The sequence below is a fragment of the Pyricularia grisea genome (assembly GCF_004355905.1).
Source record: "Pyricularia grisea strain NI907 chromosome Unknown Pyricularia_grisea_NI907_Scaffold_7, whole genome shotgun sequence".
Lineage (NCBI taxonomy): Eukaryota > Fungi > Ascomycota > Sordariomycetes > Magnaporthales > Pyriculariaceae > Pyricularia > Pyricularia grisea.
In genome coordinates, this window is record NW_022156720.1 from 3,491,149 (window position 1) to 3,515,350 (window position 24,202).

Sequence of the window (24,202 nt, forward strand, 5' to 3'; positions counted from 1 at the left end):
ATCCTTGCTTTGTAGCCTGTTGTCTGTCATAACAAATGACTCCAGACTTGAAGAATGCCACGTACTCGGGAGAGTGATGGACAATTGAGCTTCCACACAAATGGACACCTTCAACTCACGTGTGTCTGTGCCGTGATGCGTGCCGTTGCCAAAGCGACATGCAGACAATACTTCTTCAGACCGATTTCATCACCAACGAGGAAGGTGACCAGCCAATGTATCCGCATCTCAACTTTAAGCATACTCCACGTGGTAGTGCCACGCCATGTGAGAGCTTAGTGTAACAGGGTATCAGGCGTTTTCTACCTAGTAAGTCTTGACGAGACTGTGGCTCCCAACAGAGCCGAATTAAAACTTAATGCATTGCTCTGCGGTGTATCGCCTAAATAACGCCAAGCCTTAACCCGCTCCGCACTTCTTGGGCATCAAAAGGTCAACAGGGATTAAAGGACCAAATCTTCCTAAGCAGCTACATACATTTGCATAATAACATTTGACATGGGTTTGGTCATTTAACCCGTACAAATCGGTGTAATACCAACAAATACATAATCATACAGTACGAACTACACCGGCACAACATAATCGCTGATATATATACCCCTATAAACCCAGCACGTACAACCTTTAAAGTTTAGCCATGTGCATACCTGCACCATTTGTTCTAGACTGTTGGACCATTCATTGATTTTCATCTCAATATAATAAAGATATATGCACATACAATGCAATCAATTGGATGGCGCGTGGCGTACGCGCGTGCGCCTTAACTTTCGGCTATCCAATTATTTCGGTCGTGCAGATGTGGATATGGTTTTATGCTTGCTTTATAGCAGTCACGTTTTTGTCTAAAAAATCGTAATTAATCATTTACTGTTTTGACTTTTAATGTAATGCAATAAATAACCACACCCTAATTTAAAATAGGAAAAGGCTGTCAAACCAGTTCGAAAACCACGCATACAAAATAAACTTTGTATTCCTTGGCTTCTACTATGGCGGTAAGGGTAAAAATTCCCCCTCCTAGCACTGTCGTCCAGTTATGTGGGCCTTATGGGCGTTGCCGACTGTGGTAATAATTTTGGAGAATAAAATAACTTAGGTATTTAATTCCTCCCGCAAACTGTAAAGCTGGTAAGGCCCACGTATACACACACGTACGGTGGCAGGGGAGGGTTTTTCTTTTCGCGGGACACCATAGTAGCATTTCAAAATCCCATCCGAACTTTGTATGTATTACCTTTTGGACTACTGTCCATGATGTTGCCAAATCCGTCTCATATTGCTATCGAAACCTGTGTAACACGAGGCAATTTAAATTAAAGGCGGCCACCCCTGCGATAAGGAGAAAGTGCCGCTTAAATAGGAATAGCACAGCCTGTCAAGTGAAGAACGATAATACCCTGAGTTTATTTGTGTTTGCCATTAAAAACCATAAATTCCAGCACCACGCAATGCACGATGAGCTAACGGCGGAATTCTTATTAGTCTTTCCGAGCAGGGTCGCCCCATGCAGGGCGTGTGTCCGGATTCATTCGGGGTTCGGGTGTAATGAAATATCCGGCCACGCCTTTGTCCCAGATCACTACTGATCGCATACGGAGAGTTTCACTAGGCACTGCTTAGGTGACCTAAATATTGCCTCATCGGCAGACCAGTCGTCTTTGCTTTCAGGGATGGGCATGAACTTGAAAGAGAAAACCAAGATAACAATGAACACGCGTAGATTCAACATGGCAAGCCGTTTCCCTTGGTTGTCCTCAGTTAGCCGCTGAATAAATGGACCGCTTGGCATGTGTAAACAAGGGTCCCGGGAAAGCTTACCAAAGCAGCCTCTGGTCCCGTGGCTAAACAGCAGCGTCGGCAGTGCCTCTGGGTCAAAGACGTCCATGCCTTCAGTGTCGGAGTACAGCCATCGGCGAGGGTCGAAGGCTTCCAGATTTTGCCCACTAGGGCCCTCTACGCCGCCACGAGGACGCTTGGTCTGCGCCTCGCGGCAGGTGATGCTTCTGAGAGTCTCATCAACAGATATCGGGGTCTTGATGACCCTGGTGTTTAGTACAAGCTCGGTCCCGGCTGGCACAGAGCATCCAAGGACTGTCGTATCCGTAGTGGCGCGGCGCACAACCGAGCCTGATGTATTGGCTATGCGCAGCATCTCATGAATGAAGGCGTCGAGGTAAGGGATATCCTTACTGGCTAGATCGTGTACCGGAGGGAGGCTCTCACCGTTATCACAGTCCCCAAAGGCAGTTTTGAGAGCGTCGCGTAACTCGTGTTGGATTTGCTGGTGCTTCGAAAGCAACTTGAGGCACCATGCAAGGGTGAACGCAGTCGAGTCAATACCCTGCCAGTTACATCAATGATCAGCGATCTGTCATCCAAACTTTATGTCATCCTTGACAAAACTGGCATGGGTCGTCATACGGCAATCATGAATAGCATCAGCTCTTGTTCCAGGTTTGTCGCCTCGACGATGTTGCCCTTGTCGGCTAGTTGTAACTCTCGCTCGAGGACAAAGTCCATTGCGCAGGTCATACCGCTGTTCTGCGACCCATGCTTCTGCTGAGGTCTAGATCGAGCGGCGGCAATGAGACGTTTCATTTCACGATTCATATTCTTCCGGACCCGGTGGTAGCCGGGCAGAAGGTTGATGAATCCCGATCGGAGCTGGCCCCACCCGGCCCTGGTGTAAACGCTCTCACCCTCTAGGAAGGAGGTTGCATCGAAAAACATTTGCCGAGAAGTGGCCGCGGCTTTCGGGAGTAGGTACAGGTCCGCTCTTGTGGTGGGCGGGGCCGCTAACTTGCTACTCAACACACCCAGGTCGCTGCCCAACACGGTCGCCCACATCAAGTCCATCAGACCGTCGAGAAGATCGGACTGGGCTTGGAACTCTGTCCCCACCTTGAGGCGCCAAATGTCGACGAGCAAACTTACTGTGCGGAAGGCGTGCGGAGCCACCACAGTCTTCAGAAAATCGGACGACATGGAATCGGCCCACAGTTTCTTCTGAGCCTTCAGCTCCGGGGTCGTAAATAGAGATATGCTGGCCTTGGGCAAGAGAGGCTTGAAAAACGCAGCCGTCATAGAGGAGCGGTCGAATTCTTTACCTCGTCGGCGCAGGATATCCTCCACCTCGCGCGGGTCGTCGATCATCAAGATGGCGTGGGGCATGATGTTTGGCACGAGCATCTGAGCAATCGGAAAATTGGTGGTGCCGCGGTTGATCGTGTCGAATGTGGCTTCGCTCTTTGAGCAACCCTTCTCGGCTGCGTGAGATTCTACTGCGGGCAAGTCCCCAAGAAGACGCTTTGCGTGCTTCTCGTTGTGTGGAATGCCAGGCAACACACGAGGATAAAGTCTTGGCAGTAGCATCTTATAAAACGCACATACTGCTAGTAAAGATAAAAGTGTAATACTGGCCGGCGAGAACATGATGGCGTCGAAGGTGCAAAAGTTGAGAAACTTGTAATAAAAAAGTATATTCACTTTGGTCAGTTGCTTGACAGCAATAACAACATTTTATGCTTTTTCTAAGAATCACGTGTCTGCCAGGAAAAATTTCGGGTCCCAACCCGACGCCGAATCAAAATTGGTTTTTTTAGGTAGCATCGAATTAACAAGAACATCCTGCTTCCAAGAGAAGAGTCTATCCCCTCCATTCTGGGGTATCTCGCAGTCCACGTTAAATCTTGTAGAGTGACGAGTTACGTAGTTGCTGGAACTGCAGCGCAGTCATGTCCTGAAACCTGGCCGGGTTTTTTTCGGACACGAATGGAGGAAGCGGTCCAACCATCGCGTCCCGACTGGCCTTTAAGAAAAACGCAATTGAGCACCTCTCGGATATGGAGCCATTTTTCTCAACCGTGTCGACAGGAACAGTGACGCGGTGCAAACCAGCTTTTATAAACCCGTTGGTCCACCGCTCAAAGCAGTCTGCCGCGTTAACAATCATCTCAATGGGTTCGCCGGCGTTTGTAGGTGTAACCGGTAAGAAGGTCCCGGGCCTGTCTTGATCTTCCAGTTCCAGCCCACCGACTCGGTCTTGGAATAGCAGGGTTATGACCCCGTAGTCGGTGTGTGGCCAGATGCGCTTGGTGCACTCGTCGATCTTTTCAGCTTTAATTTCTGGGTACACATTGATGCAAATCTCGCTGGCGTCTTTCGTGCATCTCTCGACAAAAATGCCAGGTAGATCTAAGCCGACTTCGATGGCTTCCAAAATTTGGAGTGCAACACTTCTGCAGGTTTCGTAGTGCTTGGTGGCCTTTTCCCGGAACCCGGGAGCTTCTTCATCAGACGGCCATCTGTTTGGGAACTGGGTATCATCCTTTGGTCCGGCGTCAAAATGTTCCTTTCGAGTCAAATATGTCAGTAAGATCCTCTGATCGAAAAGAAAAACGATTAGACTTACTCTCGCGTCCATGAGTTGATTTAGATCCATACCCTCATGGTTTTCTTTCCTACTTCCGGCAACATACTCCCCTGAACCAGGTCCGCTCCATCCGCGCTGAGGGTTTGGGCCAGGGGGAACTTCTATCCTCGCTTTTACTGACCGCGGCAGGTGAAAGAAGTGGCGTGACTATCGCGAGGATTAGCATCTTCAAGGGAAAGGTGAGAGTAAAAGTGAGTAAAATTGGTGTCAATCATGTTTCGTACTACCTGCATGATATCTTCAACCTCCTGGTCGGACAGGCCATGGTTGGAAAGTTTGACAAAACCGGACTTGTTGAGAGCTTTAACCAGTTCTTGTCCGAATCTTTTTTTATCCTGATCACTTCCGTGAGTGAACCGGGCAAAGTCAAGCTTCACGACTGATGCCATGTCGTTGAATGGAATTAGTCGAAAGGTACTAGATTTTGCTCACCCGGTGAGATTTCTTTTAATCAAGAATCACTAATACTATCTTGCTAACAGACTTTATAGAAAGATTCATAATACCTTTCCCGTCTTATTATTTCTAATGACCAAAGAGTTGTGCATAGGCATTTCGCATGTTACTTGGTGGCATCGAAGCAACCCAACTCGCGGCTAGTCTCAGTGCTCGTGCTCAGACTAGACCCCCCTGCGTTGCAGGGTGAACCGGGCGCTCCATGTACCTTTCAGCCACATGGCTTTTCGACCAATCAAACCGGCCGAAAAGATCGCGCCCGTTCTAAGTAATCTTTGGTTAGACCCACAGGTACATGCAAAGCCACGATTTGAGCCACGGCCACGTGGCTCAATTGGTGGAGCTCCGATTCAGGGATGAGCCCTGAGACTAATATAAAGCCCCTGGTCCACCCTGTAACGCAGGGGGTTTGGTTTAAGCTTTAAAACTAATTATGACGGAGTGTCGGTCGCCGAAGTGGTGAAAAACGACGAAAATCGACAAATTGTCCTTAAATTTAAACCGGTGTAATTTTTATATTTGGCCCCACAGGTATCAAGCAAAACCACAATTACCATACTATACTGATAGGGGTAGTAAGCCGCGTTTAAATAGTGGGGCTCGCGGTTCAGGGATGTGCCCTGCAATCAACCTTTATTTACCTGTGGTACTTCGTTCTGGCCACCTGTGCATAAGGTTTTGTACCCTGACTAATCTGGGCCGGAATTACTACCAAAAACGGCTAAGATCCGAGGGGTTCCACAAGCCTGGGTGCAGGCAAAAAAAAGCTACCCCTTGCCACTGTATGTGTATGCGTGGGCCTTTACCTTTACCAACCTAACTGTCCGTGGGGAGCTTTAGGTACCTACCGCATAGTAAATTTATTTTTTGCACAAAACTATTACCAAAATCGGGAACATCCACAAGGCGCACAGCGCTGTGCCAGCTGCTCAGGGATGGGGATTTTCACCCATACCACTATAGTAGTAGATTGGCAAGGGCCCACCCATACACTCACGGTAGCAGGGGAGGGCCCTTTTGCCTGGTTCCGTAGCAAGTGCGCGCTCTTGGCTGAGTGCACGCACTGCACGGGTGTTAAAATATATCTGGGCAAAGTGAGAAAAGCTGCCGCATCATATAGCTCTACTGAGCTGTTTAGTGTGCAAGATGTTTATAAAACAGGCTTCTGGTCGCCGCAAATGGTCTTCTGTCTCACAGCACGACGTCCCATGTCACAAAGGGAATATCACTAATTACATTGAATCCCTCTCCCAATACAAACTACAAGCCAAATGGCCGCAGAACTTCTCACAAGGGATATCAATAGCGCATTGAGCGATGCCAATGCCCTCGCCTCAATTCGTAATGACGATGCCCAACGCTGTCGTCTGCAAGCCGCTGCGACCAAGCTGAGTATGGCCTTGGAAAGCCAAGGTGATACCGTCAACAGAATAAGACAGACTGTAGGTATACCCAACCTAATCGAGCTGTAAAATAACGCTTACTCAATCTATTCCAAAAAGCTATAGCCTTTGCAGCTTGCCATGGCTAAAGTGGGCGTGGACACGCATGTCTTTGAGATCCTTACCCAGGCCAAACAAGACAACCACACCCTTTCGCACAAAGAGCTTGCTGCCAAGGCCGGATTTGAGCCCATCATGATGAAACGGGTTCTCCGTTATTGGGGCTCCCTGGGTGTGGTTGCCCAGCTCGAAGAGGACAAATGGACTGCAAATAACGTCACCGAGGCTCTTGCATCGGCTCAAGGGTGCACCGCGATTACACACGGGTGAGGCGTCAATCAGTAGGGAAGACTGAGGGAAAAGCACTAACTCAGACCACCGACAGGTTCAATTTCAAAGCCCCTGTTTTTATGGCCATTCCACCCTTTTTCAAGAAGCATGGTTACAGACTGATTACCGATATCGACGACACGCCTTTCCAGATTGCTCACAACACCAAGCTCGACCCTTGGACGTGGGGCAAAGAAAGGCCCGAACGTTATCAAGACTTTCTGGGCTGGATGGAGCACGCGCGTGATGGCAACCCGAGTTTTCTCGATTCGCTGGACCTCATGCAGTTCTTCCAAAACTCGAACCAAGACACGTTACTCTTTGTGGACGTGAGCGGTTCTAGAGGCTACGTAACCACAGCTGTGCGGGAGCGATACGCCCACGTCCCCGGCCGCGTCTTCCTACAGGATCAGCCCCACATCATAGATCTGGTCAATAAAGAAGCGCGACCGGGAATCGAAACAATCGAGACCCAGGGGCATGATTTCTTCACGGGCCCGACGCCTCTCAAGGGTAAGTCACACTCTTTCCCTCAGACTAGCTTCGCCGAGGATCGGCAGTCTAAGATCTAATTTTTTTTCCCACCCGTTCTTTCCAGGTGCCCGTGTATATTACCTTCGCAATATCTTGCATGACTGGTCCGATGAAAAGAGTCTCGAGATCTTGTCAAGCGTAACCCTCTCCATGGACCGAGACTCGGTGATACTGCTCGATGAGGTCGTCCTTCCCGAGCTCAACCCCCCCTGGCGGGGCACGCAGTTGGACATGGAGATGTTGACCCATCTCGCCGGGGCGGAGCGTACCGAAGGCGATTGGAGAAGGTTGTTGGACGCAGCTGGGATGAAAGTGATCAAGGTCACACCATACTTTGAAGCGCGGGGCGATAGTGTCATTGAGGCTAGGCTGAAATAGGAAGGATTCGGGATCCAGTCGATTATGGTCTGCCTGTAGAGGGGTGTTCTTTTTTCATTTTTTCTTTTTCACAAACCTCGGAAGCTTACTTTGGTTCCTTCCAATTTGGCTCAAGGTTCATTCGAAAACCGAGCAGACCATTGAAGTTTAAGCACTCGAGACCCCAATCACAAGGTTCTTGTCATGGCAATAATTTCCGGTATCTTTTACGTTTCTAGGCAGCAGAATGGTTCAGATGGGAAAGCATATGGTATGATAAGCTCTGGTAAGTTGAGTTTCGGCCCTATCTATGTCTTCATACGCTAACAAGATAACACATAGTAAAGGGAGTTGACCAGCAAATGACCTTCCTAGCTGAGCAATCAATTACGTGGCTCACGGAAAGGTAGCTGCAGAGGCTAGTTATAGACCTGGACCAATAATCACTTGGTACGCAACAAACTTTAGCATTACGCTGAGATTGTTCCAAGGGTTAACCTGATCTTACACAAAAAATTTTAACCCTGTCAATCCCCAAGTAAAAATGACATTTTGGTACCTTATTTCCTTTCCCTATATACTGATTCAGTTTGGCTTGCAAGTAACATTATGTATGCTTTGCCGCATTGGGAGCCCAAAGACCTTTTGGCTACAATTACTTGAGCCTGTTGCAACCTCACAACCCCCGGATGTTCCGAACCAGATCGATCGCTGGTGACTTGTAGCACCGTGTTATGAGTACGGTGGTTAGGCTCACTCTGAATGATATTGAAGATGTATTGAAATTATCTGACTTTCACGACTTGAAGAGTTCGTTGCAGCCACCAATCGTATGGACCCAAAGCAATTATTGCGCTAGAAGCCTGCTTTTCCATCGGAACAACCTTACAATTAATCAAGATCGATGACAAGACTTGCCAGACGTATGACACACACGAGCTTAACTTCGGACAACTTGCTAATCTGGAGTATAAAGTTCAGTTTGAGTACCATGATGCAGGACCCCACGAGAGTGGGTTGGGGTGGGAATAACCCCAGGCCAATATCAAAATGCTACACTTTCTGCTACCTCATCGGCGTTGTAAGAATTTATCTTACTTTTCCGGGCACCTTCCAGAGCATGTGAGTCCATAGCGTCGAGCTTAAACCGTGAAAAGAAAAACAACTCAAGACTGGTATAAGATTTAGGCAGTAAAGGTTCTAGCTCTAATTATCGTCCGTACGTTTCGGCCATAAAACGGTCATTTACCCTTGGATTATGTTATGCATACCAGAGTGAGGCGGAGGTTTTGATATGTCATAGCATCTATTTCTTTTTGTAAAAAGCAGGACAACATGAAGTGGAACCCCGTAGTGTGTCTGCCTGGATAATGCGCCGTACCCCTGGTTTATAAACAGCACATCATGCACTAACACGAAGCTTGCTTGCCTGATATTCTCTCAAGTGGGCAACAAAATTAATAATCTCAACAATCATGGTATCCTTGAGCTTGCTCACTAGCAGGAACACTTCAGACAATGGAATCAGTCCTGAAGAACTTCTCTACACGGCCCAGCTGTTTGATGAGTCCGCAGCCAGGTGGCCCGATAACATAGCACTGATATGCGCTCACCAAGCCCCAGACCTTTACGGCATTCCAAGCGAACCCAAGAAGCTCCAGGAGCAAAACTCCAATGGGGAATCAAAGCGCCCTGTGTATCTGCGCTGGACCTACCGTAACTTGAAGTCCGGCGCCGAGCGACTCAAGGTCGGACTAAGGCTTCTCGGTGCGCAGCCCGGCACGGCTGTAGTGGCTTTAATGCCAAATTGTGCCGAGTATGTCCTCACCTGGTGGGCGGCGCGCGGAATGGGTTTAGTCATGGCCCCCCTTAACCCTCGGAATGTGTCCAATAAAGAGGAGGTTGAGCATATGCTGTCCACGGTAGTAAAAGTTACGGGAGAAAAACCGCCAATATTGGTGGTTTTCGACCAGGAACTTTTGCGATCGGAGCCCCTGAAAGGCTTTTGCCCCTTGGCCAAGATTTTCGTTTCGGGCGCCCCTGAAAATGATGAGATTTCGTTCCAAAGTCTCATGTCGGCCGCGGTGGCACACGGCAACTGTGGCCTTCAAGATGAGCAGCCAACCGATGACGAGATACTATTCACCAGCGGTTCGACTTCACGTCCAAAGGCCATCAAAATGGAATATCCTACGCTATCGCTAGGTATATATGATTTTGCCAATTCGGCCGGCTGCGATCGCAGGCCTGGGGATTTATGGCTTTCATTCTTGCCTAACAACCACGGCATGGGACGGTCATCGATCACGTCGCCTATGACCTCTGGTGGCGGTGTTGCATATCCCGGCTTTTATTTCAGCGTTGACGAGGTTGCAGACTTGTTGGTGGCAGAACACTGCACGCACGCGGCAATGGTGCCCAGTCTAATCAGGCTGCTGGGCCAAGCCTTGAGCCCAAGGCTTAAAGAACAGACTACCCGGAGAGAAAGCTTGATACGCTCACTCTATATGAGCGGTGCGCCGCCCACGCCGGCGGACCTGAAGATTTGCTCCGAAATCCTTGGGGTCAAATCGATCACGTCCGTTTACGGCATGACCGAGGGTGCAGAAGCTCACACCGACGCATGCGCCGACTGGTCTAAGTTGACCAACGACAAAGGGATGCTGTCAGTGGGACGACCGCGTAGCCGCGATGCTTTGCTCAAGATTTGCGCACTCGACGCTACGGGTCCGGAGCGACTGCCGCTACCCATCGGGACGCCGGGGGAAATCCACTACTACGGGCCTCATCGGCTGTCAAGCCCGACCATATACGTCGACAGGCCGGATGAAGACGAGTTTTGCTACCACGATCTGCAAGGACGACGGTGGCTCATCACGGGCGACCTTGGTCTTGTCGATAACACACAACAGCTGTACGTAATTGGCAGGTCCAAGGACATGATTATTCGGGGCGGAGAAAACATCGCCCCGGCCGCCATCGAATCGTGCTTTGCAGAAAACCCCAAGCTCGCCCGCGTCGCTATCCAGATCGTTGGGGCACCTGACGTCATTGCCGGCGAGGTCCCCGTCGCGATCGTCGAAACTGGCGCCGAGCAGCTGGAGCAAGTTGCCCAAGAGATTTGCGATACCGTGATCACCAAGATGGGGCCGATGTACTCGCCCGCCCACATCTTCACGCTCGAAGCACTCGGCATGACCGAGTGGCCGCGAACCGGCACAGGCAAGATTAAGAAACCGCCGCTGGCGGAAGCGGTCAAGAATCTCTTAAGAGCACAGGAAGATTCCGAGGCCCAGAGTGACATCGATCGCGGAAGGAATACGCTGGAAGAAACCATGTTGATGATATGGGCTCGCTCCGTCGGTCTTCAAACGGCCAATCTGTCACTAGAGCAACCCATTTCCCAGTTCGCCGACAGCTTGACGATCGCACGTGTCATACGAAAGATCCGACGGCAGATACCAGGCTGCTCCACATTGTCGGCTCAGGAAATGATGCAGGCTCAAAACATCAAGGAGCAGACCGAACTGGTGGTACGTTTGGCAGATACTAAGATAGCAGAGGCCCATGTTGGAGAGCCTACATCCAAGCAAACTCATGTAGAACGTGAGGGACCCCCAAGCGTTGATGAAATGGTAAGTCTCCCAACACCAAGGTCCTCGCTGGCCAAAGCTTATTCGGACTTTTAGGTTCACTTAACCGAGTATCCGCATCTGCTGGACCAGACCAAGAACTTGGTTCTTGAGACTATTCGCAAAGATGGGTTTGACTGGAACGACGTCGAAGATATATTTCCTGCCCAGAGCTGCGTTAGCGAGCTTTCTCGGAGTCGTGTGATTGATAGTGCCAAATTCCATTTCGTCGACTTGATGACCGCTGAAAAGAACCCCGAGGTACGTCGTATGCCCCCCACAGAGTTACAAAGCCGCGTGCCTAAGACATCGAGAAACAACCAGCATGTTAAAAGGGCAGTGCAAACAATGCTTTTCCACAATCGCATTCTGGCCTCCTATCTGGTCTGGGATCAGGAAGGAACCTCTGGTTTGCCTCCAGACTTGGCGCTCCACGTTGCGCTAAAGCACAACCAAAAGCTCTTCGACCACGTGGTGAAGATAGCTGGCACCATTAAATTAGTAGACGATCTACAGAGGTTAGCTGTCGAATGCCCCGAACCGCAGAGTGGTGTTCTACCTGGAAATCTATTCAAGGCGTTTATTTACGAAGTCGAGGAGACCGGAACTGTAGGCCTGTTTTACATCGGTATGTGACACCTCTCGTTCGAGACCTGGAAGCTTTGTTAATTATATTACAGTGAGCCACGCGGTCCTGGACGCAAGCAGCATATGGATGTTCCAGGAGGATTTGGACACCATCTTGTCAGGCAAGCGAATTCAGCCCCACGTAGATTACAAACTTTGGGCAGACTCGTACTATTCCTTCCGCGGCTCACCTCAAACCCGGAGCTCGATCAACTGGCATGCAAAATATCTGGACGGTATTGGAGGCCATGTAGAAAGGGCGCTGTGGCCACCGATCCCGGCACGCGGAGAGATCGACCAAACCGGCAGAGGATATCCTGATGGGGTGCATTATACCTTTCACGCGCCAGAAATAGTTGCACTGAGAAAGGCACACCCGAGCATATCGCCGCCAGTCATACTCAAAAGCGCATTGGCCCTCCTAAACGTCTGGCATACGGGACACACCCACGCCCTGTTTGCAAGCTGCGAGGACGGCCGCACCAGATGGCCTTTCATGCCGCCCATGCCCAACCACCAAAGCGGCATCTTCGCCGACGCGCAGGACGTCGCCGGCCCAACCATACAGTTTGTCACAAACCTGGTAAAAATAGACCCCACGGAGAGGGTGCTCGACTTCTTGCACCGGATGCAGGACGACCAAAACAACCTGACCAAGCACGCATTCGCGCCGTGGCCAGAACTCGAGCGTGCCGTCGGGGTCCCTAGGGACACGATCCAACGCGTTTTCACCACTATGAAGTTCAACTGGGTCCCAGGCTTCGGGGCGCAGGCGCAAATGGATCGAGCGATGGAGCCGTTCCCGAGTCTTCGGATCCTGGCGGCCGTGGCGCGCTGGCGGATCGGGTTGCTCTGCCGGCTTGGCCTGGGCGGCGTGAACAGCGACGTCGTGGCCATGCATCTCATGGGGGATGCGCTGAGCGGGGGACAAAAAGCACGAGTTGCCAAGAGGTAGGAAGTCCGCTGGAGGGGGGTTTTCCTGCGAAAGCCGCCAGTGCTGACCTTTTTGCTGCGCAGTCTCGAGAGCTTGACGAGGTGGATCACGGACCCCAGAAATTGGGAAGCTTCCATCGGAAATTTTAGGAAGGTTTTGGACGACCAAGTCGAACAGATCGACGACGAGCTCTTGAAGAACATGACACGTTCCCACGGATTGTCTTGTTTGATGCCGAGTGCAAGAGGAAAGATTGGAAGAGTACGGTAATGAGCTAGCTCGGAGTCCCCCATGGAAACAGCTCACTAGTTTCGCACTGAAGCCAGGCATGAATGTGGGTTCGGGAACAAATAATTGGGTATAGCTTTCATTATGTTTGACAGCTTAGAAATCGTCGAGTGCTAAAAGAAAATGAAGCGGGAACCCAGAAATAAGTTTCTTTCAGCCATGATTTACTGCTACCTGGGAGGGTAAATGCTATCACAGGATTGGAAGCTACTGTTTAACTTTCCGCACTGTAACACCGAAATAAACTTGCGTGTCTGCGTTACGGGGGTGCTCTGATCACTTGAAAGCCTATCAAGCGAATATGAGGGGCACGGAAAGTATAAAAATAGCCCATTTCTGACACGTATTTAGACCGTTAATCCCGCAGTAAGATGAACAATTGGTTTGCACAGGAAAAGGTTCAATTTGCGAACAAGATCTTCAGGCTGCTTGATGGAGCACTGCAAATGTAATTACCCCTAAGTCGTTTACTCCTCCCAGCATCTTCACCTGAAAAGCAATACTTTCATCAACAGCCTCAAGATGGAAAATCGGAATCAAATTTTCAAGCTACGTCCTTTTGGGGGAGAAAATGATCAAGATGAAGAGCGGATACACGCCACCATTTTCGACTATACTGTCCCCATGTCCTACAACGCGTGGGCAATTTATTTCAAGTTGGACGATCAGACCAGTCGGCCCAAGGTTGTCGAGGTCCTCAAAACCGGTCTTGAGAGAACGATCTCGCAGTGCCGACAGCTCGTTGGCAGATTTGAAACGAACCTGGACGACGATGGTTATTCCTTTGTCAAGAGAAAGGACGATACGGTCGACTTCATTGTCGAGTACTGGGACGATGCGAACGTCCCGTCCTTGGATGAAATACAAAAGGCACACTTTGCCAGCAGCATTCTCGGCGATGTCGGTCGCTTTTGTGCCCCGGGCATGGAATGTGGTCAAAGGCCAGCGTGCCACCCTGAAAATGTGAGCAATTTAAGAATCCTCGACACGTGAAGTCTTCAGCTGTTAGTTTAGTGTCTAACCTTTTTAAAACCATACTCCAAGAAACCCGTCCTTTGTGCGTTCAAGGCCAATTTCATACAGGGAGGGCTCATTTTTGTCATGAACCACCTGCATTATTGCCAAGACGTCATGGGCTGGTCTTCGTGCGCCCGCCAACTGGCTGGCAACTGCGCTGCGGCCATGAACGGCACCGGGCCTCCTCCTTGGGATCCCGCCGCTATCACCGATGGTGATCGTTTTACTCCTAAACTACAGGCGCGCCGAGGACAGGAAGTGGAAGAACCGCGATCCAAGCCTTGTCCTGTTTCTGTGTCAACGAAGCCAGCCTCGTCGTTACTAATCCACCTGTCAAAAAGCAAGGCGATTAAGTTAAAGAAAGTTGCAGCGGATTCTCTCGCGACTTGTCCAAATCCCTTGTCGGCATGGATCTCGACGTACGATGCTTTTGTTGCATTGATCTGGCGGACTTTGACCAGGCACCGCCGAGAGCTATACAGAGTGGGAAGCGACGAAAAGCCCTTGTTGAGGCAGGCGATTAATCTTCGTTACAATGACCGTCTCAACCCACCTGTGGCTGATAAATTCCAACGCAACTTGCTGTGGTCGGCCAGAACACAAGACCTCGCAGACCAGTTTACAGTGGCACAGATAGCCGAGACGGAACCGCTCGGCAACATTGCCGCCAGGATTCGGGAGTTGACATTGAGCATAACGCAGCCGGCAGTCGAGGCGGCCGTGACGCGGATGCTCGCCCTCCGCGACAAGTCGAGCCTCGCCAGGGATATCAAGTCCCTCCCGCCCCTCTCAATGGTCGTGACCGACTGGCGCCGAGCAAGTCTGGAGGGCTGTGATTTCGGGTTCGGCTGCCCTTGTGCTTTTCGTCATCTGACCCCGGCCGCCGCTGCCTGCATGGTTGTTGTTTTTCCACCGCGTCTTCACGGTCCGTCGGGCAAAGATGAGGGACCCGAAATTGCTCTTTCTGTCGAGAATGAGCTTGTGAATGCAATTTCGAACGACTCTCGGTTTACCGAGTTCTTCGAGGTTAGGGGTTATGAAGTAATGCATAAAGACTTGGTGCGGGAGTAACGTGTCACGGTGTCAGGATGTATCGAGATACTTTTGCTATATACACCGCCGTCGGGGTGGCTTTAAACGCTCGCCGATTCGCGCTCTTGCGTTTTGCCGGCAGCTGCCGACCCAGCTTATTTCTTACCAAAAATATGAGAACATTAATGGCTTTTTTACCCTCCCCAGCTCCAAAAGAACTCCTCCAATGCTTACAGAAATAATACATTCAACTTTGGTGGACGCAGGGAAGGTTTTCGAGAACTGCGGGTAGGGAAAGCAAAAGGAATACAGGATAGGCTGTACTGCAGCCATAAATACCTTTTTGGCCTCACGGATGGTGAACCAATTGATAAAACCTATCCAAACGCCAATAGCCTCGAGGGGAAACACATTAACAAAACAGAGCTTTTACGTCTGCTTCGAGCCCAGCTGGCCAAAAGTCGTAAACCTGACGCAGACTGTACGCCGTCATACCTGCCACGGTTTATTGGCTCAGTGTTTAAGGCCCGGTCATCGTTATATAACTATAAATTAGTGGCGAAATGTGTGGAAGCTACGGGTCTTAAATCCCTGCAACGTGAGGCAGAGATCTATAACCGCCTTCGCGCGATTTAGGGGAATCACGCTCCGGTATACCCCATACTGATCTTTATGGACCTCCCGCAGGATGCGACGGCGTTGTTTACGAGCATTTCCTGTTTTTCAGCCCGGCTGGCGAGCCCTTATCGCCAAGTGAGGGTCGTGTCAATCAATCGGTCAGGGCTGTATTGATTCCAAAGCACTTGTCGAACTACATCAACATGACGGTCTTCACGATGATGTTGAGGCCCGCAACATCTTATTCCATCAGCAGCCACTGATTGTGGATTCTGAAAGAACCATTATCTGCCTTCTTGCCCTGATGGACTTGCGGGAAATTACGAAAAGTGGACCCTTCACAACCGACCCTTACCCCGTGCTTCCGCCGTCCAACCCCCCAACGCAATTCTTAACACCGGGCTCCCTGTGCACATAAAGAAGCGTGTGCAAGACAACCGCGGCGACGATCTCATTCCTGCACCGGCACAAGTCACGGAAACATGATGCCCATGATCGGTTCAACGCTGGCCAAAGTCTTTGCGTGGCCCTTGAGACGTTTTTGGCCGACAATCCAGTTGAAGAGATGGTACAACATCTTGCTTATAGGACGGAGATCAGACCATGGTAATACTTAGTTCAACGCACGTCTTTTTACCTCGATGGGACCAAAACACATTTATGGGCTTTTAAAAGCCTGGCCAGCCAGTAAAAATACTCGCCCAGGTTGGCTTCGATGCCAAACCAGTCCCCGGTATCAAACCTATCAGCTCCATAGCTTAAAGGACAAATAAACCTAAAATTAAAGCCCTAACCACTAAGTTTATTCTTTCTCCTGTGCCCTCGCTCTTCATCCAGCGGCGGCTCCTCACCCCATTCCTCCCAATCAACCTCCTCGTCTTCATCCAAATCGGAATCCCCTTCCTCTTGATAGTCCCTCTCGCCAATCTCAACCAAACCTCCGTAAGGGTACGTCTCAGGTCCGTCGTACGTCTTGGGCGTCCACACAACGGTCCACGTGTACATTCTAGGCCCAATATTCCGTTCAATCTTGGTGGCCGCTCCCGGCGAGCCGTCGGGTTGGTTTATCCAATTGCACTTATCGCCACGCCATGAGATTCTTTCCACATGGTCTATCGACAGGTAGTGATGGCCAGTATGTTTGGGATTGAGAGGAAAACGCCACGTATCAACAACCATCTGTATTATATCTTCATGCTTGCGTCGCTGGCCCTCCGGGCAATGAAAGTTCATGGTCAAGGTTTTAATACGTGGGAAATTGACAAATTCCCGAGCCCATGAACCATAGGGGTACCGATCAGCCGACATGGGCATCCAACCCGGCCGTCCTGGTTTTTGATGGTGCTGCTCTTGGACGCGGCCCTCGGCTTCAGACTTTTTCAGTTCCGAATGCCGCTTGGCAGCCAGCTCGAGACCGTGTGCAGGCTTGAGTCTTTCAAGTCCGACGGCGGGTACCTCGTCGGGTCTTTGAAGTAGCGGGTGCCAGGAATGGTAAAAGCGATTATGCATCGTGTTGACTTCCTCGAGCCACCGATCTTTATACGATGTAAAAAGGCGCACGTGTTCGACCTTGGTCCAGGGGAAACGTTTGGTGGTGATGCATGACCAAGGAAAGTCCATGGGCCCGGGGGTGTTGGCCAGGAATCTGTGAAAGGTGGATAGTTTTCCGTGGTAGTCGATGCTAGTGAATCGGCGTTCCCATTCTACGCGTTGTCGACTCCAATGGCCTACACTGGTCCGCTTTTTGTGCCGCCCGGCATAGGACGAGGGAATGGCCTCATCTACAGCAAACTTGATACTTGGGGGGGATCGGTGTCGTGAACGAACTATGCCGTCCACGCAATTGTAACTGCGTTCGGCATTGTACAGAAACATGTGCGATTCGGCGTAGACGCGTCGACAGGTTGCCAACAAAGTCGGGCAAAGGTGCCACTGGTAGGTGCCAGGGCCGGTGTTTTCAGGGTACCGACTCCAAATCCCCATGGAGCTCCCATTTACCCAACGTCGCGGTTCCTCCCCGATGTCGTCATCAGGGTCGCCCTCGTGGTCGTGCTTAATCCGAAAATCATGCGGCTGCCTGCTTTCTCCGACCCTTTCGAATGTAAACGAGTTATCTACAAGTATTTCGAGCGGGCTAAGGGCAAACGCGAACACACGCTGGCGGAGCTCGGGGGGTAATTTGCTGAATAGAGGCGACTCCAGTTGCAAATCCGAGGTCCATGATTGCATTTGGCGGTCCAAGTCGAGGTGCATTTTGTTTTGGTTGGTGGCATTTATTTTCGGAAATGGCCCATTTGAGAATCCAACGACATGGGGTCGAGAAAGGTTCGCGAGGAAGAGGGGTGGGTGTATTGCATGGGTGAATGGGATCTATCTAGATCTAGACGTTAGAACTAGCCACACGGTTGTTGGCGGTGCCAAATGCCAAGAATTGATTGCGCCACACACACACACACACACACACACACACACACACACACAGTAAAAATAGCTAAGAAATTACCTTGTAAGCTAAGCTGGGCAATCTGATGTATGCTACCTAGGGTGCCTGCTTGGCACTGGCCAATCCTGGTTGATTAGCACCATTCCTAACTAACCCATACTAGTTTAGACCTGGTCTAGAATGTCTGGGTTGTCAGAATTTAGGTGGGTTGTCAGAATTTAGGCCTGTCAGCCACCAGGGTATTTACTTCAGGATCCTGAGTATGGCAGCCCAAATGCACCCTTGCTCAACCTAAGCAGCCGTGTTGCCTCTTCTTTATTTTTACTCTTACTTCATTCTCACGTGTCTCCCTGGACAAGGGTCTGCACAGCCTCATGTATAAAAATAAGGTTGTATTACTGTCCCCATCTAAGCAGCCGTGTTTACATGCCTTGCCTACATCTTTTTACAGCATCAAAAACCTCTTGTTAATTTTTGTCTCGCAATCCTGGTCAGTCAGAAAACCATTTGTGCATGATCATTCTACTCTCAAGCCATGCTAGCATCGCCCATTTGGCCACCAGCCACAACCTATGTCACGATATTGATTACTATGAGCATAGCCGTGGCTGACTGTTATCATGGGGGTCGCCTTTTCATAAGGCAAGTTCGAATATGATGATATTAAATGAAGCTATAAAAGTCTGTTGAAGAACAGTGGTTTCAATATGTATTATCAGCATTAACATTTTACATTTACAACACCTGACTTTACTATATATACCCATCATCTAAGCGCACTGTCCCTGAGCATCTCCCATCTTTTACTATTTTATACAAAGTTTCCTCACCTTCCCACGTCCACAAAAGATCCAGTGATGGATAAGAGCAATGTTTTGCTGGCCATGGCCATGATCGGCTGCGTTTTTCCCACCGCCGTGCTATCGCGACCTTTGGAACCCTCGACGCGTGAATTTTCCACATCACGCATTTTGCCAAGAGGCACGAAGAAAATCCCCAGCGTATGTAATAACAAGCTAGGGATGCCAAATCTCAACTTCCCTTCGACCACGGATCTCCTCCGATTACACCCGGATACGGTTACTTACGGCTACATGGCGAATGAGGTGATACTTCGACCTTTGAACGTCCAGGAAAGGGAAGATCTCCGAGATGCGGACCAGAATGCCATTGCATCTGAGCACGTTGAGGAGGTTGAGGAACTTACGGGCCCAGCCGGCTTCATGAACGACCTGCCGAAGCTATTTCCCGGTACCAACATTGCTGGTACAGGCAAGGACATATGCTCGTACCTGGCGATGTTCTGGACCAATGAGATTGCGCAATTGATAGTGAACTCGTTCCCAAACAACCAACAACACACAAAGGAGCTTGTTTTGTTAACAAAGCCGGTCAACACGCAAAAAATGGTGTAAGTACAAACATGGTTCAATTTCTTGTGCTTTTCAAAGATTGGCTGACAATTATTTTACAATATCTAGAATTATGAATCCAGAAAATGCAAACGCTCTCGCTACCAGCAGGGGTGAAAACGCAGCAAAAACTACGGATAAATTCCCAGATACAATTATTCCTCTTGTGGCAAGCTTTGATTATGTGAGTTGCTCCTGAAGACGGCGTCTTCCCAACTCCTTACCTCGATCAACCGTTATATGGAGCAGTGGTCGGAGAAAAAAAACTAACCGTGACGAATTGAAGATATTAAAATTTGTAAGGGACATTCTCTTGGTCCAGAACGATCGAATTGGTACCAACTTGTAAGCAATTTCAGTTACATCCCAACTTCACAATGGTTTCTCCGCTCTGCTGCGAAGAAGAATGCTAACAAATACTCTAAATTGTTGCAGACAAGCAGCGGACATGAAAATAGCATCGATGCCGATGCCAGGCAGAGCTAAGACATCCGAACGGAGAGAAGTTTTGAACCTGAGAAAGGAGTGGTTGCAATGGCATGCCAAAAAGCTGACGGCTGCTGGTGACAAAGGGCTACGTAAGATTCCCCAAACATCTACCTTCAACGCTAAACCGAGAGGAAATTATAAAAAAGGTATAACCAAAACTAATGACTTTATACTGGTGTGCAGAAAGCATCCAGGCTTGGGCCACTGCCTTTAAAGTCACCCCAACGATCACTGGAAGCACCATTACAAACGCCGTTGAAAAAGGCGGCTTGCCCCAAGGTGTAAGCCCCGATATGCAGCAGCTAAACACCGGTCAAAAGCGACCGAACATAGCCTCGGCTGCAAGCAATGAGGCAATGCAGCCCTTGCAAAAGAATGCCAAGATTACTCCCGGATCGGTAGCCCAGAACAGGATGGAACTGCTTGGCGCTTATCTGATGGAAAAAGAGAAGGGTTATGACTGGATCACCAGAACCAAGAACAAGTGGGCCCTGATGGTTAAACAGGCTCAAATGGGACAGGTTGGACGGCTGGCCAACACCGGCGTTGGCGCAGTAATGGCAGTGAGTCACGCTCAAACTCTGGCGACCAAGGAGGCACAAGCGGGAGGCTCCGGGAGACCGAGTTCCGCTGGTTCCGCTGGTTCCGCTGGTGCCGCTGGTAGACGCGGCAGCACTGGCTCTGGTGGCCCGCAGCAATAATTGGTTTTTTTTTTTTTTTTGAAATTTTTTGTACTGAGAAAAAGCATATATAAGATTTGGGAGACAAAATTGTGAACACATAGGCAAAATCAGCTTGCCCAGCAGTTATGTCACTGGTGGGATACCAGACTTGCCACGGTAATACGACAGGTATATTTGCTTCTCGGCAGCCTCCACAACCCAGAGGCAGGGCCAACAATGTTGTTGCCGTGCCTGCACTAACGCAATATGTAAAGGCTGCTAGTTGAAAAATACGTCCTATCGGGTCAGGGGACCGCCCCTTTTGTCAGCGATTCAGTCCGCCTTTGGTAGAGCTTCGTTTGCGTTGGTGAGATTACAGATTTGGTCCCCCTTGCCACGCCAGAATAAAAATTTCTGCTCGTCACCTCATTTTGACGCACAGTAACGTGCACGTGCAGCCTGAATTTTGGGTAGGCGGGCCATGTATCGGAGAGAGTAGCGCAGTCTAGCTTTGGGAAGTTTTGAAATATTTTTAATATGTAAAATAACATAAAAATAATAATCATAAAGAATAAAATAATTAAGCAGGCTAAGATTATTTTATGTCGATAAAATAATAATATTTTCTTTCATTGAAACATTATGACAACATTTGGTTGTATAAAAATAAACAAAAGACACCTGTTATTATGATTTCGCGGGTTTATAAGCCGGGAGCCGGTGTGGTAATATATTAAATACCTTTAGAGTATTGAACAGTACTAATAACGTTTTAAAATTTGTTAAATAAAAAAGATTGTAAGTGAGGGCGGGTTGGAGAAAGGTCTTGTAACTTGGGGGTAATAAAACCCCCGGTACAAATTTGGATTAAACATGGTTAAATCCGCCACTGGCGTAATTACCAGAGTAGACTAATAGCTTTAAAAGTAATCTAAGAGGCTAATACTTATATTGCCGCCCTTCGAAATCCAATTAACGCAGGCGGTTGAGGTTTTGAATTTATTACAAATATTATTTCGGGACTTCTCGCCGCTTGCCCATTTTCCTCGTATCGTGTTTTGCCGTATTATCCCCATATTCTTCCTTTACGAACGTATTTGTCATAACCTTTTAATCCAATGTCGCAAATTTAGCCGAGGTTTTATTACGTCCGAATATTACTTGTAATAAACCTCGAGCCATTCCGCTGAATTGTTGAAATCGTGGTTCTTATGCGAAATTGTATTAAAGCTTTATCGGAACTGTAATACTTAATATTATGATTCTTTTTTCTCCCGAATAATCGCGAAACGAAAAGCTCGTTCCACTTTACACTCCGATTTTCCGTTAATTTCAACCGGGGGTTCTGGTTTTTAATATTGTCAAAATAGAAAGTCCTTCCTTGTTTTGCCGAATTGGTTTACGTGGAATAATGTGTTACGTGGAGTAATCCCTAATGGGAATAGCACTTTTCTTGGTACTAGGAATTGCTAAATATATTATATATATATTTAAAATGCTTCAAATTAACTTTTCAATATAATCTCCAATTTAATTCAAGCCGGGACTAATAGATATATTATTAGGGCATAGGTAAATATAATCTGGACTTGAATTTGTCAGCTCTTATTACCAAGTTTTTATCTTAAAAATAAACAAGGAACAAATCATATTTTTAAATTTAATGCGACGCGGTTAGAGGGCTCTACCCTGGTGGGTTATTTGGTCTGGGGTCAGGATTAAAATATGGAAATTTTCAGGTCCAAATATTTTACCAAATATTACAACCAAGAACGTAACAAATCCATGTGATTTTATAAACAGGGGTAGTTAGTAATTTCTAATGCATGAAAAGACGACCGGTTTTATTCTATGACTTTCGCCGATGGCAGCGATTAGACAACTCTTATTAGCAAAAGTAACCGCTGTGTATAAATAACTTATAAAATGTTACTATGTTTATATTTATATAACTTGGCCCAAGTATAAAATGGACCGAAAAGTAATTAGTTTCGAGTGAGAGATTATCCTTCATCTCATCGGTTTTAAAAGTAAAGCCAGTCTAAGTTGTGTGCCAGTTAAATCTACATTTACCTCCCGTTCAAAATTTACCAATTGTATCTTTATCATACAACAGTTATTTCTTTTCTCACCACTCTTTTCTTTTTGAAAATGCGGCCTTCTACCTTCTTCGCTACTTTAACTTTTGCCCTTTCGGTTTACGCCCATACTGGCAATTTACAAAATCACGACATTTCCGCTACTCGATCAACAGTTGGTAGTAGCGGCAAGAGACTCAGTGTAAAGGGGTTTGCCAAGCAAGGAATCGGCCGCTCTACCGCCCATAAGAAATCTGGTAGCCACGGCCCTTCAAACCGTGCCGCTCACCGTAATTGTCACCGACGGGGCGGTAAACTAATTGCGCGTGCCGACAACTATGATGACGATGATGACGACGCTATGTCTTGTGTAACTGATGACCAAAATAGCGGCGAATATCTAGATTTAGGTGATTTAGAAGATGGAATGTGGGACGACCCGGGGACTGATACTGAGCCTTGTGTGGAGGATTAAGAATTTAATAATCCTGATAGTAAATGGGAGAAATTGCTATTTACGGGTTAACATTTATTTTGTATTTATCTTGAATAGATACGCTCAATTATCGATTTGAATTATTAGAAATATAAAAAGACTGGCTTGTATACGTTATTCGGCGAGTCGGAGCTCTGATGTAGTTTTTCAGTTTGCCTGTGCTATTTTGCTAGTATATTTTACTAAAATATAAAAAGTTCAATAACTGGGTTAATGCCACACCCACGCAACTATTTCTCTATCTTCGCTTGCTTCCTGTATTATAAATAGAGACGGCCAGTTTTTCTTTTGCAAATCCGGATCGATACAGTACAACCAAAATCACCAATGCCGATTCTTCACATGAAACCTTAATTTCAATCATATTTTGTATACACAGCATTTAATTCCAATTTCCTTCCATGCGATTCTTAACCATTATTCACTTATTTGAGCACTCACAGCCTCCAAGGTACCGTTACAAAGCTTCAAATCGTTTATCATGGCCTTATCCTTCACCATCAAAAATCACAAAAGGTTACAAAAGACATAGTAAAAGTTATGCCAAAGCAGGGGAGAAACGCTATTTGTCACCCCAAGGATGCGGCGTTTGGCATGGGGGACATAATAACATTAATTTACATCATCAATATTTGTGGAGAATGTGAGGTTAAATGAATACTGCGGTGGCCCTCGTTATTGCTGTTCAAATACCAATCAATTGTTTACTGCGCTTGCTAAATTGGGACGGGCGGTTCAATTTCAAGCGTTAAGGTACTCTGGTCAAGGAAGATTTGTAGAAAACACTGTGCTTTCTGGGTAGCGACCAATGGCTTTTCCCACGAATGTTTCTTTTTGCCAGCTAGCACCTGGCGACCGGCCGGTTCGACGGCGGGATGCCCGGGCCCAAAGCTGCGTCCTTAGAACCAGAGCTTTTT

General features: G+C 48.3%; 8 protein-coding genes across 8 annotated transcripts; 5 read left to right on the plus strand and 3 right to left on the minus strand.

Annotated features, from left to right (window-relative positions):
• Nucleotides 1-1,585: 1,585 nt before the first annotated feature.
• On the minus strand, nt 1,586-3,438 carry PgNI_10062 (uncharacterized protein; the record flags this gene model as incomplete). The annotated part of the gene is made up of 3 exons (XM_031130038.1): nt 1,586-1,749; nt 1,825-2,347; nt 2,428-3,438. 3 exons carry the CDS (start codon nt 3,436-3,438, stop codon nt 1,586-1,588), a joined length of 1,698 nt encoding a protein of 565 aa, XP_030977654.1.
• A 250-nt stretch (nt 3,439-3,688) lies between these two features.
• PgNI_10063 (uncharacterized protein) lies at nt 3,689-4,827 on the minus strand (the record flags this gene model as incomplete). The annotated part of the gene is made up of 3 exons (XM_031130039.1): nt 3,689-4,357; nt 4,418-4,585; nt 4,663-4,827. The coding sequence occupies 3 exons, from the start codon at nt 4,825-4,827 to the stop codon at nt 3,689-3,691; spliced, it is 1,002 nt and encodes a 333-aa protein (XP_030977655.1).
• Nucleotides 4,828-6,165: 1,338 nt separating this feature from the next.
• PgNI_10064 (uncharacterized protein) lies at nt 6,166-7,578 on the plus strand (the record flags this gene model as incomplete). Its single annotated transcript, XM_031130040.1, has 4 exons — nt 6,166-6,336; nt 6,403-6,662; nt 6,722-7,179; nt 7,265-7,578. 4 exons carry the CDS (start codon nt 6,166-6,168, stop codon nt 7,576-7,578), a joined length of 1,203 nt encoding a protein of 400 aa, XP_030977648.1.
• A 1,454-nt stretch (nt 7,579-9,032) lies between these two features.
• On the plus strand, nt 9,033-13,020 carry PgNI_10065 (uncharacterized protein; the record flags this gene model as incomplete). Its single annotated transcript, XM_031130041.1, has 4 exons — nt 9,033-11,192; nt 11,247-11,817; nt 11,870-12,767; nt 12,834-13,020. The coding sequence occupies 4 exons, from the start codon at nt 9,033-9,035 to the stop codon at nt 13,018-13,020; spliced, it is 3,816 nt and encodes a 1,271-aa protein (XP_030977649.1).
• Nucleotides 13,021-13,560: 540 nt separating this feature from the next.
• Nucleotides 13,561-15,126, plus strand: PgNI_10066 (uncharacterized protein; the record flags this gene model as incomplete). The annotated part of the gene is made up of 2 exons (XM_031130042.1): nt 13,561-14,001; nt 14,083-15,126. The coding sequence occupies 2 exons, from the start codon at nt 13,561-13,563 to the stop codon at nt 15,124-15,126; spliced, it is 1,485 nt and encodes a 494-aa protein (XP_030977650.1).
• A 1,368-nt stretch (nt 15,127-16,494) lies between these two features.
• On the minus strand, nt 16,495-17,958 carry PgNI_10067 (uncharacterized protein; the record flags this gene model as incomplete). The annotated part of the gene is made up of 1 exon (XM_031130043.1): nt 16,495-17,958. One exon carries the CDS (start codon nt 17,956-17,958, stop codon nt 16,495-16,497), a length of 1,464 nt encoding a protein of 487 aa, XP_030977651.1.
• Nucleotides 17,959-18,615: 657 nt separating this feature from the next.
• PgNI_10068 (uncharacterized protein) lies at nt 18,616-20,812 on the plus strand. The gene is made up of 5 exons (XM_031130044.1): nt 18,616-19,559; nt 19,630-19,744; nt 19,847-19,905; nt 19,996-20,138; nt 20,233-20,812. Exons 1-5 carry the CDS (start codon nt 19,006-19,008, stop codon nt 20,748-20,750), a joined length of 1,389 nt encoding a protein of 462 aa, XP_030977656.1. The 5' UTR covers nt 18,616-19,005; the 3' UTR covers nt 20,751-20,812.
• Nucleotides 20,813-22,862: 2,050 nt separating this feature from the next.
• On the plus strand, nt 22,863-23,264 carry PgNI_10069 (uncharacterized protein; the record flags this gene model as incomplete). Its single annotated transcript, XM_031130045.1, has 1 exon — nt 22,863-23,264. The coding sequence occupies one exon, from the start codon at nt 22,863-22,865 to the stop codon at nt 23,262-23,264; it is 402 nt and encodes a 133-aa protein (XP_030977657.1).
• Nucleotides 23,265-24,202: the final 938 nt, after the last annotated feature.

What these genes read in the sequence shown, in the direction of transcription:
- PgNI_10068 (XM_031130044.1), top strand. Translation starts at nt 19,006, where the DNA reads ATGGATAAGAGCAATGTTTTGCTGGCCATGGCCATGATCGGCTGCGTT. An exon ending in TTGTGGCAAGCTTTGATTAT is followed by an intron (nt 19,745 to 19,846) that starts GTGAGTTGCTCC and finishes GACGAATTGAAG; the next exon opens with ATATTAAAATTTGTAAGGGA. An exon ending in TGCTGGTGACAAAGGGCTAC is followed by an intron (nt 20,139 to 20,232) that starts GTAAGATTCCCC and finishes ACTGGTGTGCAG; the next exon opens with AAAGCATCCAGGCTTGGGCC.